The sequence below is a fragment of the Parus major genome, chromosome Z (assembly GCF_001522545.3).
Source record: "Parus major isolate Abel chromosome Z, Parus_major1.1, whole genome shotgun sequence".
NCBI lineage: Eukaryota > Metazoa > Chordata > Aves > Passeriformes > Paridae > Parus > Parus major.
In genome coordinates this window covers 59,120,634-59,140,818 of record NC_031799.1, presented here as the reverse complement: position 1 = coordinate 59,140,818, position 20,185 = coordinate 59,120,634, and the positions used below count along the sequence as shown (strand labels likewise).

The 20,185-nt window shown below is 37.4% G+C and overlaps 1 protein-coding gene across 1 annotated transcript; it reads left to right on the top strand.

The window, feature by feature from the left end:
- Positions 1–173: 173 nt before the first annotated feature.
- On the top strand, positions 174–9,825 carry LYSMD3 (LysM domain containing 3). The gene is made up of 2 exons (XM_015615400.2): positions 174–687; positions 2,668–9,825. The coding sequence occupies exons 1-2, from the start codon at positions 427–429 to the stop codon at positions 3,274–3,276; spliced, it is 870 nt and encodes a 289-aa protein (XP_015470886.1). The 5' UTR covers positions 174–426; the 3' UTR covers positions 3,277–9,825.
- Positions 9,826–20,185: the final 10,360 nt, after the last annotated feature.

Here is a 20,185-nt window from a genome sequence, read left to right as displayed (position 1 = left end):
GACTTACGGGGCAGCGCCGGAGCGGGCCGGAGCAGCGCCAGCGCCGGGCGGCGCCAAGACTCGCCCTCCCGCCGGGCCGGCCCCGCCGGTTCCTCACGGCTGAACCCCGGGGCCGCCTCCCGCCACCCCCGCCCCCGGGGCTGCGCGCGGCAAGCGCCTGGGCGTGGCGGCGCTGCGGACGTGGCGGCACGGCCGCCATCGCGGCGGGTCCCATCCGCAGCGGGCGCAAGTAGAGCCGCGGAACGGGGCGGCGAGGTCAGCTGGGCAGGGCAGGGCAGGGCACTGCTCTCACCTTCCCGCGGTGACCTGGCCGGCGCTCGCTGCGCCGGGAGAGAACTGAGCGGGGGCGAGGAGGAGGAGCCGGAGGGGGGCTGCCCGCGGAGGGCGCCACGCCTGCGGTCCATTCCACAGGGCCACCCGCGGAGCATGGCCGCCAGAGGCGCCGGCAGCGGCCCGCAGCCGCCAGCCGTGGCGCAGCCGCTCGGTGGCGGTCACCTGTACCCCTTCGTGAGCGCGGAGAGCGAGGGGCCGGAGGAGGAGGGCGAGGTGTCGGAACTGCGGCCGCGGGGCAGGGAGAAGGTCCGGCGGAGCGCGTCGAGGGACAGGCTGGATGATATCGTCCTGCTGACGAAGGACATCCGGGAAGGGGACACGCTGAACGCGATCGCGCTGCAGTTCTGCTGCTCGGTAAGTGCCCGGTCTCGGGCCGCCTGCTCGCGGAGGCAACGCGTGGGAAGCGCCGTGTTTCTCAGAAGTGGAAAATTACGTCAGAGCGTTCGTATTACAGTGCAGGGTTCCGGTTCCGTGGGCTTTTCCCCTTAAAACTAACGTAAGTGTGAGAAGCAAGTGCATAGTTTCGGTTGTGACATGTTTCTCTCGCAGTACATGTTACATTCAAACCTGTGCTCTGGTCATAGGTCGGCACATCTAGTGATATCCTCCCTTTTTTGCTGGGTGACGAGGGTGCTGATGAACTATCTTAAGGGTTTGTGTGGAGCCCTAATTGCATCAAAGTAGGAGGAAAAAAATCCTCCGTATTTTTCTTTTGAATTCTGCTAAATTGACCTAGTATTTTCAGTATAACTATGCTGTACTTTTGGGAACTTTACAACCCTGTGCACCCTTCTTTGTGCTCACTACTTCTAGCTCAGTTCTTACATTAGTGTGGTAAATGTCCTCCCTACCTAAATTTTGGCTGCCAGTACCAGTAAGGCTGTTGTGGCATTGGACTTGGTTGATGTTTCCAGTTTTAACAGGAAATCAGCTGTGTGCGTTGGTGGGACTGACTGCTAAGTGTACAGGTGCCATAAGGTTAATGGCAGTTCAAAATTTGTATATACAGAATATGCTGTCATCTAATTCTTCAGGCAGAAACAGAATTGGGGGCCTCCTTTCGTGACTTTAGGAATTAAAGTCTCGACACAGCTATCCTAATCATGGATGACCATAGCCTCATTTGCCAAGTGTTGGCTTCAGAACCTGCTGCAATGGGGTATTTTGAGCAGGTTTATGAGGTCAGGCCTCACTAAGAAAGGAAGAATAACTAAATTGTGTCCTTTCTTGCAAATTCAAGAGAATGTGGAAGAGCTTGAGGCAGAAAGTGTAAGTTGCATTGTGGTGGAATCATAAATTGCTGCATTTGGCAATCTTTTATTCTTACCCAATTTATTCAGCATCATACACCTAACAAATACACTGCCATAGGAACTGAAGGACTTCTTCACATTAAAAAGGTCTGTGTGAGCTTAGATACAGTGCATCTTCAAATGGGCACAATTCCTGTGTGCTTTGCAGGTGTTGCAGAAAAGCACTGATTTGGAAGTACTTTATTATGGTGAAGTTTGTGGCTGTGCCTTCTATAGTGAGGGAGTTACCATCTGAAATTGAAGCCAGTGATTATCGCAGGGCACTTAAATCCCTGCAGAGTGTTTCACATTCAGCTTAAAATCTGAACTTACTGCAAGTAAAATGAGATGCATTTTGATCAAGAATAGGGAAAGGGAATATCTGACTTGCGTAAGGTAGATGACAGTTTAAAAGTTACACTTGTTTCCTGCCTTAGCCCCCAGAAGCAGCAAAAAAACACGTGTGGCTAGATGAATTGCAAACTCATTCTTTGTAGCAACTCCTAACTGAGAAGTTTTTCACTGAGTTAGAAATTAACAGTAATTTACATAATTTGAAAACTTCAAAGTGAGGTGAAGTCTTGCATAGAGAAGTCTTGCATAATTGCATAGAGATAGTTGCAAACTGATAGCTGAACATACATACACGTAAATATATCTATGTGAAGTGACTTTCAGTCTTCTTATCTGAAGTGAAGGGGATTTTGCGTCATAATTATTTTCCTTCTTGCTGTAAAGTTGTTCACATTTGGTCTTTGACCTCTTCTGACTTCATACTGTATGAATGGGTAGTTTAAAAAAAAAACAAAAAGAAAAAGTAAGGGTAATAAAAACCAAAGGCCTTGCCTTAGACTTAATTTGAGCAAAATTATATTCACTTTGAACAAGAATATGGAAAAGGAGAGCTGACTTGGGTAGGTCAAAAGCAAAGGCCTTGTCTTTGTTTCCTTGCAAAAGACTTGTATTTCCTAAGGGTATAGTACAATTAAGAAAGTTTTGCTTCAATGGAGTGTAATGTTATAGCTGTTGTTTTCATTTTTAGGTTGCAGATATCAAGAGACTTAACAATCTTATCAACGATCAAGATTTTTTTGCCCTGAGGTCTATCAAAATTCCAGTGAAAAAGTTCAGTGTATTGACTGAAACGCACATGTCTCCAAAAGGAAAACCAGCTCTTCGGCCTGCTCTGTGTTCCCCAGAAGTACAGGAAACATCTCTTTGTGATAAATTCTCTGCTAATGAGACTGCTGGCAACTTCTTAAAAGAAGTCGATCGAGATATAGAAGAAATAGTGAAATCTAATGATACAAAGAGAGAGAATCTGAATGAAGTTGTTTCTGCTTTAGCAGCCCAACAGATCTGTTTTGAAACTGATGGTAAAACTAAAAAATGCAAGGATCCTTACTACGGAGCAGACTGGGGTATAGGATGGTGGACAGCAGTAGTGATTATGTTGATTATTGGCATAGTAACTCCAGTTTTTTATCTCCTGTATTATGAAGTTCTAGTGAAAGCAGATGTCAGTCATCATTCTCCAATGGAATCTTCCCATTTGTTTGTCACAGCAGTATCGCGTCAGAAAGAAATAGAAAACGGAATAAATCCAACAAATATTATGGAAGTTGATAATCAAGGAGACATTCAGCATTAATAATGGAAGATCCTAGAGAACTGTTATTTGTAGATACATAACATAACCTTATATAAAGGGCAATCCACAGAATGCAAAATGCACTTGGAATGCAGAGAAAAAGTGTACTGATGTGTGTCTTGCCTTTATAGGTAGTGTTCCACTACAAGGATATTTCTGGGGATCACATAATCTCTGAATATGGCTGTGACAATTTGCAAGATTGGGGTGTAAATTGAGGTATGAAGTCATCTCTGAAGCTTTGCACTTTTTTTCTATTTTGATAGGCTTGTTTCTTAATTAATGATGAGGTGAAAAAATGTAGTTCAAACTAATACACAAGGAGTCTCACTGTGAGTGTGTTTTACAGCCCAGAAATGGGCATATGGGGATATCTAACTTTTAAACATCTGAAAGTATTTATAGAATTGATAGTACACTTGACATTTTAATATCAGGTTTACAGCTGTAAGTTAAAATGATGTTCTCATAAGTTTATCTATCTTATAGAGTAAGTTTTTTTTTAAAACTCAATCATTCCATAATTAATTGCCACTATGAAGTTCTTTTTTACAGCTGACTATTATAGAGGCAGTAGCAAATACTTAAGCTGGAATCTTGAAATCTTGAGCCTATGGTCAATCTGTTGTTTAGTACTTTTCAGTATAGGCACTAGGGTAATTTGCTTTTCTCTGTGTGCCTGAACACAGTCCAGTTAGGAGTCTTCCTGAAACTTTACATTATTCCTTGGTATCCTGCTGAAAACTGACTGGATTGCATTCTCATCTGTGTGTAGAATGAAAGAAGTGCAGAAGTGTGGCACCATGTAACTGCCCCAGTAGTCCTTATTTTCTGCTAATAGGCTTATTTTTTTTTCCCCCTCCAGTTAATCTCAGTTCAGGACCAACTGATTCTTCAGAGAGCAGTCATGTGGGTACTGAGCATGCTAATATTGGTCTCATGCCCATGAACCTCAAGCACTTAACTTTTTCCTGAAATATCCTAGAAAACTTCAAATTATATTTAATGCCTGCTAGCAAATTGCAGCAGAATAGACAGCTTGCACCTTCAGATTTGTTCTTTACATATTAGTGTTTTCATTAACGATTCTGTTCTTGAATGTTTCTCTTGGAGTTTCATGATCAACTTTGGTTTTCCCCTCTTTTTTTCTTCTCCATCTGAAAATGCTACAAGATAAAAAATAAAACAAACAAAAAAACAATTTAAAACCCCACACCTCTGGACTCTTCCTACCGAAAGGAGGTACTTGTGTACTCAGAATACTTTTAAATAAAAACTGAGGTGGTGCCTATAATTCTTTTTCTTATATTTGCCTTGTGGACCAAGAATTCCATTGCCCTGGTGAAAATAGTATTTATTACCAAAACCCAAGATAACATACTTGATTAGGATTTAAAAGGAAAGAAGTGAAAAAACAGTATCCTCTAAACTACTATTGTAAACTTTCCAATGAGTGTCTTGACTATGTATACACAGTATAAAAAGTCAGGAAAAGTAAATGTGTTATAACTATTGAGGTATTCCAAAATGCTTTACCTGATTCTGAGAGTAAAGACTTAGGCCCCATCTATTCTTGGGGCACCTGTTGCCCCAAGAAGTTGAGCAGATAGTCTTCACTGGCATGCCAAGTGTATGAACAAGAATTGGCTAACTTGTATTATATTGAAATTGAGGCAGGCCAAAGAAAAATTGTGTACAGTTAGGTACCTGAACTACGATCTGTGACTGTTGAACATTTTGATTAAAGGAGCATCTGTGGAGTTAGTGAGCCTACTCATAGTCTCCACACTAGAAAAGGGATTTCAAACAGCATGAACTTGATGGTTTGCATAACATTTGTTTTCAAAGATCTTTTCCAGGGTTGTTCTTTTCATTAAGAGAATATGCCAGCTTTACAGCTTTTTTACAAAATACAACACAACTGGTAATTCATCATTACATGTCAGCCCTGAATAAACAGGGTAACTGCTCTCTGCGGAACTTAAATCTGATTCAAGTTAAAATCTGTGAAGTTAGTCTTTTAGAAGCTGACTTCTTAAATAAACAAAAGAAACCCCAAAAGCAAACAAAAAAAAGAGCCAAACTCCCCCACAAAAACATGGAATAATTGAGTTGTAAATCACTTTTTGGATTAATGCAACACATTGTTCAGGAAATGGGTTTTGAACTTACAGTGTTGGATCATATAAAATCTAAATGTTTTAAGTCTGGTATACTCTGGAGTAAGTTCTCACAAATAGTCTTTGTAAGTTTTATAAGGGCTGAAAATACAACTTTGTGAAATACTTCTGATTGAGGATGCAAGTCTTATTTTAAATACTTTTGCTCCTCTGCTTTTCAAAGAACATAAGTAATATATGTAAAATAAAGATTTTATTATGGACTGCAGTGAAAATAGTGCATCTAATATATTTTTAGTTTTACATACTTTGCATGTTTTATTACAGCAGGCCACTACTTGTATTTGATTAGGCCAATTTTTATGTATGATGTACAGTAAAAATTCGTGGCCAGCAAGTACTTTGTTGGCAGTAGCTGCATATAGCATTCCTATCTAGTATACCATAACTGCAGCCTTTATGGTTTATTCTGTTCATGCCTTGTAAACTTTGAACTTTTCTGCATAAATTTCAGACAACTTGTTAGTTCTCAGAAACAGGTATGAACAACTGAGGGATGGATCAATGATGTTCTTAGATGGTGAGATGACACTGAAAGCAATATAAATTAAGATTTGAATCTATGCCTGTCCAAATTTGAAATCTGCTGAAAACCAAAGAAGAGTCATAAGCTTTGTTGGTATTATAGTCTTGCAATGAATTCTAAAAAATCAGAAAATCAGCTTCTGAAAAGAGATGCAAGCATTACACCTCTGTAAGAGCACAATCTCACCTCTTTTCAGAAGTGCCTTAGCACTGTGTCTTGCCGTACTTGTTCCTAATCGATGACCTTATTTACCATAGCTAAACTAATCCTGGAGGGTCCAACCCAAGACTTTGCAATTCCCTCTGGAGGAAGAGGTGACTGCAGTTTACCTCTTAAAGGACTCAAAATTACTTGATTTTTAAAAGAGTAAGGTTTCTCAACAGTAGTTGCAGTAGAAAGTGCAATAGGAAGGCAGTTACCCATTAGCAGAATGATGAATGGTGAAAGTAATTGGTCCTCAAGAATTACTGTCTGCTGCAGAATAAGATACTGTACTTGTTCAGGCAAGCCACAACTTGTCAACAAATCGTTACTCATGCAGTAACTCTTTTCTAGTGTTAATTTTATAGTTCCATCTTTGACAAAAGCCATTTATTTACATTCCTTTTGTAGGGGGCAAGGAGTCTTATCGTTCATCTTGCATGGGGAGAACAGCTAACAGAAGCAGTTATAGTCACAGCAGGTGAATTCAGTTTTCACCATACTTGCTTCATTCACATCTTCCGTCTGTGTTTTGTTTATCACACAAAAGAAACGGGCACACATTCAAGAAACAGCTGTTGCTATGTGTGGTGTTAAAAAAAAAATTAACTGGCAGAATACATTTCCTGTGCAATGCAGCTGAATGTTTATTACACCTTGCAGTCAACAACACTTCAAATTAAAAGTGGTATACCTCTGAGGTGTGACCTGCATAGAATTTTAGTTTAATTTCCTTTATATATGATAGGTATTTTATCATAATATTTGAAAATTACACCTTAAGGACCAAATTCTTGCTGCATACAGATGTTCACAGAATAATGCAAAATTGTTTCCCAGTCACCAGTGAGGTTAATTACCTTTTCAAAGAAAATAAAACCTCAAAACCAACCAACAAAGAAAGCCCGAAACCCCTGACTGCTAATAATGTAGGAGAAATAAAATAGTATTTTTTGCTATCAAAAAAACGTAAGATACAGAGAATGTGCTGTCACAGTGTTCTTCAAATATCTAATCTCACTAATAACACTATTTCAACACTGCAGCTGTTCTCAAATAAAAAGGATGTTTCCAAACATTCAGCTTTTTCTTAGCATTCTCTTATTTTTCAAATTAAAACATGCATTAAAATACCACATTCCTTTCCTATATTTAGAGGTTTATTATTGCTTTTTTTATCTGTTTCTGTCTAGTTTGTTCTGTAGGAAAGTAAACAAGTACATCAACAATTACATAGATAACTATCATCTGCCAGCTCACTTTACAGCTCTAGGTAAGAAAGTATTGCCCTAACAGGTGGAGAAACTGAGGCAAAGGGCTCAAATTTTCATCACTAGTGAGTGCACCAGTCTAAAGCAGGCATCCATAATTTCTTAAATTCTGCCACATATTTTTTCTAAGCCAAATAATCCTTAATTATGGTTTATGCTGATTCATAAAGGGAATATATTTTACTGTGTTCCTTTTTACCAGAATACTAAAGGCATTATGTCTAACTAGACAAATGGTCCTTCAAATTATTGTCATGTTATTTGCCTATATTACCAAGGTCCTTCCAAGTCAGTTTATATGGAAGTACATAGTTGTCAATTGTTTTCAGTTACCTGAACTCAGAAGTTTACATGAAGTTCTTCAGAGGAGTCAGCTGCCAACAAGCAGTTTATGTCCCTAAAGATTATATGTATTTTTTTTTGCAATGGTCATCAAGAACTTCATTATTTGTTTCAAGATTTTACTGTTGAGGCATAGAAGTGAGTAGTGCAAGACATCATTTCTAGTAAAATGCATACTTTTTGGTTTTGTGCAGAGGAAATGCAATGGCGTAAAGCTTACTCTAGGCATTCCAGATGACCTTAAAAAGACATGTCTGCAAAACACTTTGCAAAAGAACAAAACAAAGGATTCCCTGTCCTCTTTTACAGCATAGTACAGTTAAACTCCAATGTGTTTTTGGAGAATCTCCTTAAAACCAAGACAGCTAAAGCATTAAGTCATTGATACTCAGCCTACCTCAGGAATTCTGCTTCAAGTACTATAATGCTGGAGCAGTATAACAGGTAGAAACAACAGCTACTGTGTTGCTTTAACCATATTGCCATCACTGACAGCACCAAAGACATCTCCATCTTCAAAACAGGAAAAAAATGTAATCATTTTCCTAAACCAATGAAAAAAAAAATCACTATGTGTGTAGAGAAGACAATTTATAGAAGAAATATGATTTGAACTGCACTTGAGCACCCACACTTTTAAACAGTAATAGATTCTTGAGAAAGAAAAAGAAAAATCTTGTAATGAAGTTTTGATATATATGAAACAACAGGCATCACTCTTCCAGTGGTGAAAAGGAGTGATTGTATTGATTGTGCCAGAACACATTCTTGTGTACAAGATCTTTTTTCAGAGCTCTTTGTTAGTAATGAGTCTAGAACACTCATTTAAATTTACAATACAATGTAGTATAAAAAAGATCATGAATGCAATAATTTCTTCCACAACAACTCTGCCTTACTGGGAGCTATGGGCATGTCTTTGCCAGCCAACACACTATCAATGACTGGGATCTAACTCCATGTAAATAAGAAGCTAACATTATACCTCTTCATGGTCTTCATCATATTCCTCTGGTTCTTCTGCTTCTTCATCACCTTCTTTGTCTTTTGTTTTGTCTTTCTCTAGAATTTTCTTCCTCTTCATCCTTCTTTTCTAGCTCCTGTCACAAAACAATCTCTTAACAAGATAATCCCATGTTGCAGCAACAACATGTCCTCCATACTACTAAAGAGTTAAGATACAGTTAACTGCAAGATAGTTAGCATAGCAATGCTGTGCAAATGTTGTGTGTCAATATTTAAACCAATATGATGTGAAGCACAAGAACTTAATAAGGATTTACTTGGTCAAGCATCAGTCATAAAAATCCATATCCTGTATAATAAACTGAGATGATTGTTTCCCTTTACAATACACTGTTAGAACAGTTGACAGAAGGCCATGTCATACTTGACAAAGCAATACCATATACTGTATTTGGTAATAGAACTGTTTCAAACAACTGGTGGATCACCAGGAGGAAAAATACAAAGCTGTTTCACCTTTAAGGTTCCACTGCCATATGGTAATTGCCTACAAAACACATCACTTCCTAAGTTTCTGTATGTTTCATCCTTCTCAACTTACTTGTTTAAGTTCTAACATCAGTAGATCGGTGAAACAGCAGCAGATTTAAAAGCACGGACACCAGTCCTTCCTGTAAGCTCCAGCAGTAGCTCTACTGCTCACATTAGGCAGTATTTCTACCCAGTGAAGAGCAATTAGTTGTTGTGTTCAGGTACAAACAAGAGCAAAGAAAGTAATTTCTCCACAACCAGACTATTCTTACCCTAACCTTTGCACCATCACGCTGCAGAACAGTTGTCTGTCAGAGTAACAAGACACAACCAGAAAAACTCTGTGCTGGTTATTCTGTTTGTACTAATAAAGATACTAGGTTTCATCTTCCTTCAATTTCTATTATAAAATTTAGAAATGGTATGCATATTTTACCTCAATTTTTTAAATCACATCCAGACTACTTTTAGGCTCAGAGCTTTTTTTGCCTTTTCTGTTTTGCGCCTGGTGAAATAAAATACATCGATATCACCCTGAAATTATAGCCTTCTGATTGTATGGAGTATTGTATTTTTCTATTATTTATTTTTGATTGTTTATAATGTTGCTAGTTTCTTTGTTCATTTTTCTTTTTCATTTCTTTTTGTTAAACCGAAAAGGGTGAGATGTCGCCCTGAAAACTCAGCTTCTGAGCTTGCTAACATAGTTTTCTAAGGACTTTCCCAGGACAGTAACTGTAAACATAGATATGTGTACATTCTTTCTGTTACACGTCTTCTGATGGGCATTTCTCATGGCCAGTGCAGTGGGAAAGTGTTATCCTGACCATCCAATCCCTGGCCATGGTAAGAAGCCTATAAATCCTGGGAGGAAAAATAAATTCTGCTCTTTTCTGCACCACACCTCGACCTGTGTCCGCGTGATCTATTCATCTTCAGCGGTAACACATCACTGTTTTTTTTTTTTTTAATGTGAAAAAGACAGATTTTCTTGTTTTATTCTTAGGAGCAAATTCATCCTGAGTATGCCATGGAGGTCCCATACTGTCTATATTAAAACAACCTTAGACTTTGAGCTACATCATTCATAGAGATGTAAATGTCTGATTTGTGTAAGAGATGCCTAGAAAGCCAGTCTGAAACACAGTTTGAACAAGTAGTTGACAAAGGCTGGGCTAAAGTATGACATTCAGATTCACAAAATAATAGTCACCTATACAGTTAAAATATTTAAAGAAGCTAGAACAAAATCTCAATTGTTATGTTTAATCATCCTGGAAAGATTAAAAACTCATTTTTACCAATTTATACAGGACATTAATGATGAGGCTTTAGACAAGTAGATGTAAAAAAAAAGGCAGAAGTTCATTAGCTCTAAAAGAAGACATGATTACTATAGCTACATGGCTTTTGGACTACAGTTGGCTCTCATCTAATGCATCTATGTTCTGTATTTCTACTTAGTCCTGTGATTCATGGACATATTCTTTATCACATTACTCCCTGATTAACTATGTGGTGGAGCAAAGATCAAATAATAACCCATAATTCCACATGCCCAAGTAAGAGTTACTTGAATGGCAGCACCCTAAACCAAAGTTCCCCAAATACTCAATGAAGCAGAACACCAGGAACTGCTGAGAAAACACCCATACTTTATCAAAAGCATTTGTCATAAATAACATTGAGTTTATTCCAGTGTTTTGCCTAGGAAAGGATTATATGACTAAAGTACTCACAGACCCTGGGGTGGGCAAGCTGCTTTGCAGAAACAGGAGTGTCTTCAAAGCAAATACATCTAGAATGAAGTAGACTTTCTAAGAGAACAAGCAGAATGTGCAATTCAGAACTGTCATCTCTGCACAAACTGTCTGGCTTTTAAAGATAATGCATATAGAACAAACAGACCTGGGAGATTTGCCTCTAAAAGCTGGGCATCTTTGTCCCTTATAAATTAGAAACACTGACCCATTGTTAGAACTTCAAGCAAAATAGCTCCCTACATTGTATACATTAGAGGTGCAATGGAATCCAATCCAAACTAATCTAATTTCCAAAAACCTAGTCTTGCAGTACTTGGGCTAAAATGCATACATTTGAGTGCTATATTCCTATGCATATGGCTGGCTTACAATGTCAGCTGAAGCCAGATGACATTGTTATTTATTTATTTATGGAGTTGTTTGGTTTTTTCAGCAGGTACTGCTGGTATCTAATACTGCATTTCACAGCCCAGGGTCAGTGTGGGAGAGATATGGAATTCTACCTGAAGTTCTGTCACTGAGAAAGCAGATGGTTAGGTCTTCATTAAAACATTCAGGGAAACCAGAAAGAGGGAGGGGAGTGTGCAAAAGTAAAGCTGCCCCTCTGCATGGAACTGTACTGCTTCCAAAACCACTCCTGCAAGCTAAAAATGTAGAACAGTACCCTGGTTTGAGTTTTTCTGCAAAGTCAGGTGATTTGTTCACCTTTGTTCCACCATGGTTAAAGTGTCACCTATGTTACCTGTCCTCAAAATACAACAAAGACATGTACAGGAGCTCTAATGGGTCACTGATAAGCTATGCACAAACTTCCTGATTCATATGTAACTCTGTATCATCAGGATTCTACAAAAAAACCCCTAAATGCATCATCATGAATCCACACCCTAACCCATAGGATTATATATGCATGTGTGTGTGTATAGATAGATATATATATATAGATATAGATATAGATATAGATATAGATATATAGATATATATTATAACCAACATAGCTTTTGCTTTCAGGGGAACCTGTTTCTTAATCCAGTCAAAGTCTGATGGTCAGCTGATCTTTGCTATTATAACATGTAAAGGAATGTACTTTTAACAGCCAGTAGAGAAATTGGTTCTGAAGAAAGAAAAGTTCCTCCAGTGAGCAGTGATTCTCTTTTTATGAGAATCACAACATTTTTTAACAAGCGATAATAATCTTCATTTATTATTTCATTGCATCTCAGGGCAAAAACTATAGCGCACAGGCTTATAAAAGCCCATGGGTTCTTCTTTTGGAATAAAACCTGGTATATTCTGGTTGCACCTTTCGACATTTTGCAAATAAATAATTCATTTTCAGCTGAATCTTACAGTCTACCTTCAGTACCGTGCTTCCCAGTGATGCTCTAAATAGGAACAAAGATTCCAACTGAGCCTATCTCTGTGACTTCGCACATTCCCATCCCTTTTTCTATCTGTGAACTGAAAAATGACACATGAAAGACTTGGAGAAAAAGAATAAGAAAGCAAACAATTATATATAAAAGACAGCTAAACACAGGAGGCCAAGCGTTTCTTATCACAGGAGGCCACAGATTTCTACAGAGAACTTAAAATAAGTTATGCATACTAATATGAATACTATACTACTAATATGAAACACTTTGAAAAACAGATGATGCTGTGTAATAAAAATCTGTTTTCCATTAAAAACTACCACTAACAGTTCCAACTTTTGAAGGATGTGATTCACAATTCTGCAGACAAAAGCTGAAAATAAAAACGTATAATCAGGGAAAATAGAAAATAACCCACATTAAATTACATATAAAAGGTTTAAAAAAATGCAAAAGTCAACCAAATCATTAACAAGATAATTGAGAAACCAAACATATAAAGGAAACCTGGACAGTTACTGTTGAATAGAAGAATGAGTGCTGACTAAAGATAAAAGTTTTCAAAATTTAAAAGGTTTGTGGATTTTTTTTTTTAATTTTTCACTATTACATATCTTGTATCTTAATATACTGCATCAACACAAAAGGCAGAAAAAACGAAGACAAGTCTGCTGTAGTAAGTTAAAACATTCTACAGAAGCAAAGCAAAAATCACAATAGACAGGGAGACTAATAAAATATGTAGAAAAAAAATCTGCCAAAACCTTAATGATTTAGACTAACATTTCTAGCATTTTTTTCCCTCTAACTACCTCCAGTACGGCTTCTGTCTCTCAACTACTGTGTAATGTTTGCTTCATAAAAGATAAAACATATCTGGATTTTTTTGCCTTCTTTGGTTTCATTACTCTTGGGAGTCTTCTCCAATCTGTACAGAAGATACGTTTAACATAGAAAAATGATGATTTACAGCAGTAATCCTTCCCTGGCACCAGGGAGAGGAAGAGACCCCTTTTGTGCTTGATTCTGTTTATATGCATGCCAAAATGTTTTAGCACAACAGTTATAGAGAATTCTATCTGTAATTTAAATTCAGGAACAGGAGTCAGAATTACCATTTCACCCACATAATGACAACTGGCTTCTATCCCAAGGAGACAAAATTCAGCCATTCCAGTGGCCCATGGGCTCTTCAACTTACTTAATTGTTATGTAACTAAGTTTGCAGTAGTGAGCTATAAAGATAAGGTGAGGGAAGGCTAATATTATAAAATACAGGTGCCCATGACAGACATCAAGTTGGGTTATTCTTAGTAACATCAGTGTCTGCTCCCAGTTCAAAACTCTTATCTGTGCAGTGAGTAAAGGAAAAGGGGAGCAAAGTAAGAGCTGAAGTTTGCATTTGTGCTGCAAATCAGTTGTAACAACTGTGTAAATAAATAAAAGCAGGTTATTTCCTTTTTTTTCCCTTTTTTTAAATTTTTTTACAAAAAACAATACTCATCTGAAATCATGCCAAGTACAATAACTCTCAACATACAGGATTGTAAGGAATAAATGACTTGGTATAATTTCATACTGTTTTTTACTTTTTGAAAAACAGTGAAACAAACACTTTAGATAAGATAAGAACATTTAGCAGGTTCATAGAAAATTAGTCTTTGATAACCTGAGATATTGCCTGCTGTCCATGTTTCCTTCTCTTTTTTATTGTCCTGGTACTCTTGACTGTCTCTTAATTGCCAAAGAGTGTTATTCAGTTCACCTAGTTACAAGGCAATCCAGACACAGTCTTTGATATTTACCTGTAATTAAATATACAGCATATTTTTATGACCAACCCCATGTTGAACAATTTCCTGTTGTCAAGAAGTAAAAAAGAACAAGCCAAAAAAACACCCCAAAACAAACAAAAGACCACCCAATACTCCAAAATTACTATAATTTATTCTTTTGTCCTTGAAAAGCATGAAATTATTAAATGCAGATTTATTCAGAAACTAGGCTGAAACATAAAATATAACACTAACTCTCCACTCTTCAAGAGTTTCACATTCAAACCTTTATTACAAAAACAGTGAGTAACATTTAACATCACTTTGTTAATCATAAATAGCATCCAGTATTCCCAAGTCTCAAAAGGTTGTGTCTGGTCATCAGTTCCCAAGATTTTCAGTACTTCTGCAATGGAAAAACTTTGCATCCTATCCAAAACGGCAGCTAAACACTTTCATCCATTTAGCCTCCTTCCAGGCACAAGAACTAAATTGAGAAAAGCATTGTAAATAGTACAACAGTAATACAGTGTAAGTACATCTATTTATACTGAATAGCCTTTTACATGCAATCTCTAATGCCAAAAGCAATACCAAAACTTCAGTATTTTTAAATCAGTCTCATTTTTTCTTGCCAAATTACTAATGCGACTGAAAAATCCACTTCATGCAAAATTACTGAATCTGATGGCACTGTTAACCCAAGCAGGGATAATATTTGAAGAAATTTTTCAAAAAATAGTAACAAAGATAGCATTTGACCTTTAGAGTCAAAGACTTCTAGCACATAATCACATACTCATATGATCACAGAAGAGTTTGAGTTGGAAGGGACCTTGAAACATCATCTCATTCTAACCCCACTGCCATGGGCAGGAAAACCTTCTGCTAGATCAGGTTATTAAAAACCCCATCCAACCTGGTGTTGAACACCTCCAGAAATGAGGCATCCACAGCTTCCCTGAGCAACCTGTGCCAGTGCCTCAACACTCTACTCACAGTAAAGAATTTCTTCCTAATGTCTAATCTAAATCTACTCTCTTTCAATCTGAACCCATTCCTACTTGTCCTGTTATTACATGCTATTGCTCCATCTTTCCTGTAAATTCCCTTCATATACTGGAGGCTGCAATTAGGTCAGCCTGAAGCCTTCTCTCTTCCAGGCCGAATAATCCCAATTCTCTCAGTCTCTCCTCATGGGAGAGGTTCTCCATCCCTCTGGTGCCAACTGAGTAGCCTTTTCTGGAGTGGCTCCAGCAGGTCCTCCCTGTGCTGGAACCCCAGAGTTTATGCAGAACTGCCAGTAGGGTCCCACCAGAGCAGGGAAGAGGGGAATAATCCCTCCCTCAACCTGCTGGCAATGGCCAGGTGCAGCACCTTGCACTCACTCTATTAAACCACATAAAATTCCCACACACCCACTTCTCCAGGCTGTCAAGGTCTCTCTGTATGGCATCCCATCCTTCAGGTACTTGCCAAGGAAAAAGAAGAAATCATAAATGAAACTAAATCTTAAACTTACTTATTAAGAAGGCAAATAGAAAACCTTCTCAAAATTGTGCAACAGAGTCTACAATTAAAATAACAGTGTCTCAAGGGGCATTCATAGATGTAGGAAACTATCAGCAAAGAGAGGAAAATAAACTAGTAGTTTTGATTTCAGATCAAGGCTCTTTAGTGAAGAAGTAATTGCTGATGTCAGAAAAAATATATATTGACTGGCTTTTGCCCCTCACAACTGATGAACTGATTCCAAACCATTGCCAATCCACTGCCCAGTTTTGGCAGATATACCTACAGGAAAAATATGAGTCATTCGTAACTTACATGGTGAGGTAAATAAAGAACTTTCTACAGAATATGCCTGCTATTCTCAAAAAGAGTGTTGAATGATGGAAATCTATGCTTTATGGCACATTAACATCAACATTTCCAGGTAGAATGAGATATAGCTTACTTTTGCTGCATGAAAAATGGAAGAAAGATAGACAGATACATCGTAACTAATTAAAACATTTCCCTTCTCACACTTCTAAGGATCACTTGGCTCACAGATGTTGTTCTGAGGTTTTAAAACAATCCATTCACTCTTCTAGCAAAGACAGTTTATGAAGTTAAAGCCCACCCTATAACACCCTCTTAGTTTTACAAAATGCTTTGTAAACCAGGTAACAGAAGATATCAGTTATAAATAATCTACCGTCTTCTTAAAGCTAGACCGCTTTTGCCACAGAAAGCAGTCCCAGAGACAACTGCACATTGCAACTGAGATGAAAACAAGCTTTTTAAATTGCACTCTATCACTGATGCAATTATAACCCATCCCTCAGATGTCCCATTTTTGTGCAATTACAGATTTTGTAAAAAGATACCTCAACTTACCAACTTAACCTTGCAGTGGTGATGAGAACATTTGAAGCATTATTTGAATCTATAAAGTGGCTGTCTACCTGATTTCCCTGAAACTGCCAACTCTGGTAGGAAAAAAACAGTTTTCAAAGCTGGCAGTTCTACTAAGGAATACACTCAGAGAGAGATTTGTCCATCTGAGAAAGAAGGTTTCAAGAACAAACATAATACTGAGGTGAACAGTAAGAACAATCACATGAGGTAAAGTCAGAAAAGAGAGATAACCTTGTCTCATAAAGCAGCTGGTTCATTGGAAATAACCCTGGCTGGTTCTCAGACACAGCAATTTCCTTTTTTGTGCCTCTACCAGAAATAGCAAACTTCAAGCCTGACAAAGATCAAGAGCACAGCAAGACTCTAGTGAGATGGAAATCCAAAGATACTGAAACTTGTTTACCCAGAAGATGAAAGAGGACATATGATAAAAGATTAACCCAAAATTCTTCTACCATCATAAAGGGATCTAGAAATAAGGATCAGATCTGTTCTTTCCTCATAACCTGTTTTACCTGGTTGCACCACCTGGGCTCCAGCTGCAGATCAGGGGAAATACTCTGTCTTTTCTGAGCCACAACATCTGGCTGGCAATGTGTTCACTGCTCATACTGCACAGTGTTGCTCCACTTTATATATGGCTTTAGTACACAAACAATTGGACAAAAAGGTGTGTTACATTCAAAGCCTAATTAAAAAAAAAAAATTGCATATAGTTTCAAAAACACCTAGAATTTACCATTACACCATAAACAGAAATTACCAAAAGTTCTGAGGGGATTAGATTATGCACCTGTATACTATCAACATCATGAATATTTAACCAGAAAATATTCTGATGGGTTTCGGGTGAAAATGAAACCTTACATTTTAGAGTTTAAGTCAGCTCTCATTATTCAGGATAGGAAGGAAAAGATTATCCAGCATTTAGCCACTTCAGGTTTTTTAAACACTTTTATAAAGCCGTAACAGCACTTGCCATTTATAACATTCAGAATAAGCACTCATCAGCTAATAAAACTAGGCAAAAAAACATGAATGAAAAAAAAGCACTTCTCACAGTAAAAATCACCACTGACTTCTAGATTTACAATACCCTCACAGTATGCTAAACAGACAAATAAGTCTTTCTGTTCCACTTTCCTTCTTTCCCACTAGCTCAGTTTGATGACTAGGAAGCTTGAATTTTAACTGTATGATGATGTGTGACTGGACGTCAAATTAACTCCAGCATTTATTGTTATCAAACAATAAGAAAGCAATTCATTTTTAGTTATATGTAAGCAAAAGAAAATCTTAGGTCCCACAGAATAAGAGCAAGATTTGGCTTCTAATCCAGCTCTGCTTCTGATAAGAACTTCAGTAAATCACTAATTCTCACCTCAATCTTCATATTTCAGGAGATTTGTCTGTAACACTTATTAGTATTTCCTGAGTGGACTTACGGTAAACAAAACTGAGTACCTTTTAGAATTTCCATATATTAAATAGAATATTGATACTTTTGAATATGTCTTTACACACTTTCTATGAAAGCTGAATTCAACACTAGTATTCACTACATATTTTTTTTTTTCTCTAAAGAAAAGCTTTAGGGTATTGTAACACATAGAAATACTAAATTGGCGTGTATTGGCTAGCATATAATTGAAAAGGCTGCATGTAGATGGTTGAAATGTTTATTACTGTGGAATAGATACTGGATACCTCACTTTTCCGCACAGTAGTTACTTTCTAGTTACAGCACTTCAATAAATGTAAAAGCAGAAAAATTCCCTATTAGCTTAAGCTGTCATTTTTACATATGAAACTCATTCTCAACACATGCTTCTCACTACATCAGCCTTCACAGAACAATACATAAAGATATAAATAAAGATAAAAAGCACACAAACAAACCTTGATGTTCATCTCCTACTGTCAAGAAGTATGGCATTTTTTTTTTTTGTAGTTCCCCAAAGATTTTATTGTAAGGCCAACATGTAATCTTCAGTTTCTCTTGTTTTCAGAGGCACTGGTTTATTGTCTGTACTCTATACAAATTATGTTTATTATTTATAAGGTCCTGATATCCACCAAATATACACATACATTATAAAAGCTACAAGAAACATATCTAATAAACAAAGAGTGCAACTATGCACTCTACTACTTCTCAAGTACACTTCATTGCATTTTGATACACCTACTAACTATGTTTTCATCTAAACTTATACCTTTTATAACTTTATCTTTCAACAAAAATGTATTACAAAATAAAGGGAAAAAAATTATTGAAACTGTTACATAGTCATTCATAGTAATCCTAAACTCTTGGTTGCCAAAAGCGTTATTCTCACCAACCTAAATTTCTCAGAAACTACTTCTCCCTTGAGTCAGACTCGTGCTGTTCTTAACCACTTCCAAGACAGAGTTACAGATGCATTAAGTATGATATCTGAATAACATGGACACCCTTTCTGTGACCACTATCATGAAAACTGGTTGTGTTGTCTAAAACCAGGCCCTCACACAATTCAGTTTCTACCAGTTGAATTTAAATGAATTCTTAAGAGTTGTATTTTTGGGATTAACTTGAATCTTGAAATTGAGGAAGATAAATATGCAAAAACAGTTTTAAAAATATCCAGAATACTACAGACAGAATTACAGAATAGATGTTATTTCTCTCATGTGATGAATGGTGCTTAATCAGTAACCGAGTGGTAGGTTGTAAAGCAAAAAGGGCTATCACAGGTCCCAGATCTGGACCATGAAAGAAGCTTACTGCTTCCAGCTCTATTTGCTAGTTGGCCAACATTTCAAATCACTTAATGTTGCTGATGACAAGCTGATGCTCCTTAATTGGGCTTCTAATTGCATTTATAGAAACTTTGTGTGAACTCAGAATGTGTCTAATAAAAATATGCAACAGCAGTAATTCACTGCTTCAAATAATTTCACTGTAAGTTAGTCAAAGCTATAACATGTTTTTGGTCAATGTCCAGTCATTAAATCACCACTTGAATTTTTTATTGACTCTACTTATACAACTGGGTTAACTCTGATTTCCCTAAATGGCACCACATTTCCCCTGAGAGCATTAACTTCGTTCTGAATTTTTGTTCACAGAAGGAAGAAAGCTTCTCCATGGTATACATTAAACACACTGGGGCTAATAATTGCCCTGCAAGGCTGATGACTGTACCTCAAAAGCTGCAGTGTATACAGAATTCAGATGTGCTACAGAACTGTGCTACCAAGCAGACTGCAATGTTCACATAGCAGTTACAGATGACCTAGTAATATGAAATCACACATCTTAATTGTAATGCTGGACTAAGAGGATGAAAAATATATGGTTCAGTAAAAGATTCCCTTCACATCAAAATGCAGTCAGAAAATGGTCTTTATTCCCCTTTGATTTTCAAATACATGCTAAATGCCAAGTCTCAATTAAGTTCCCTTAATTACACAAAGTATCAGTTATTTTCAAATGCTGGCATCTGCAATACAGGACAATCATACACCATCTTTCATGTTTGCATAAATAGTAATTTTCTAAAATCAACAAATCTATATATAGCTTTAAGGAT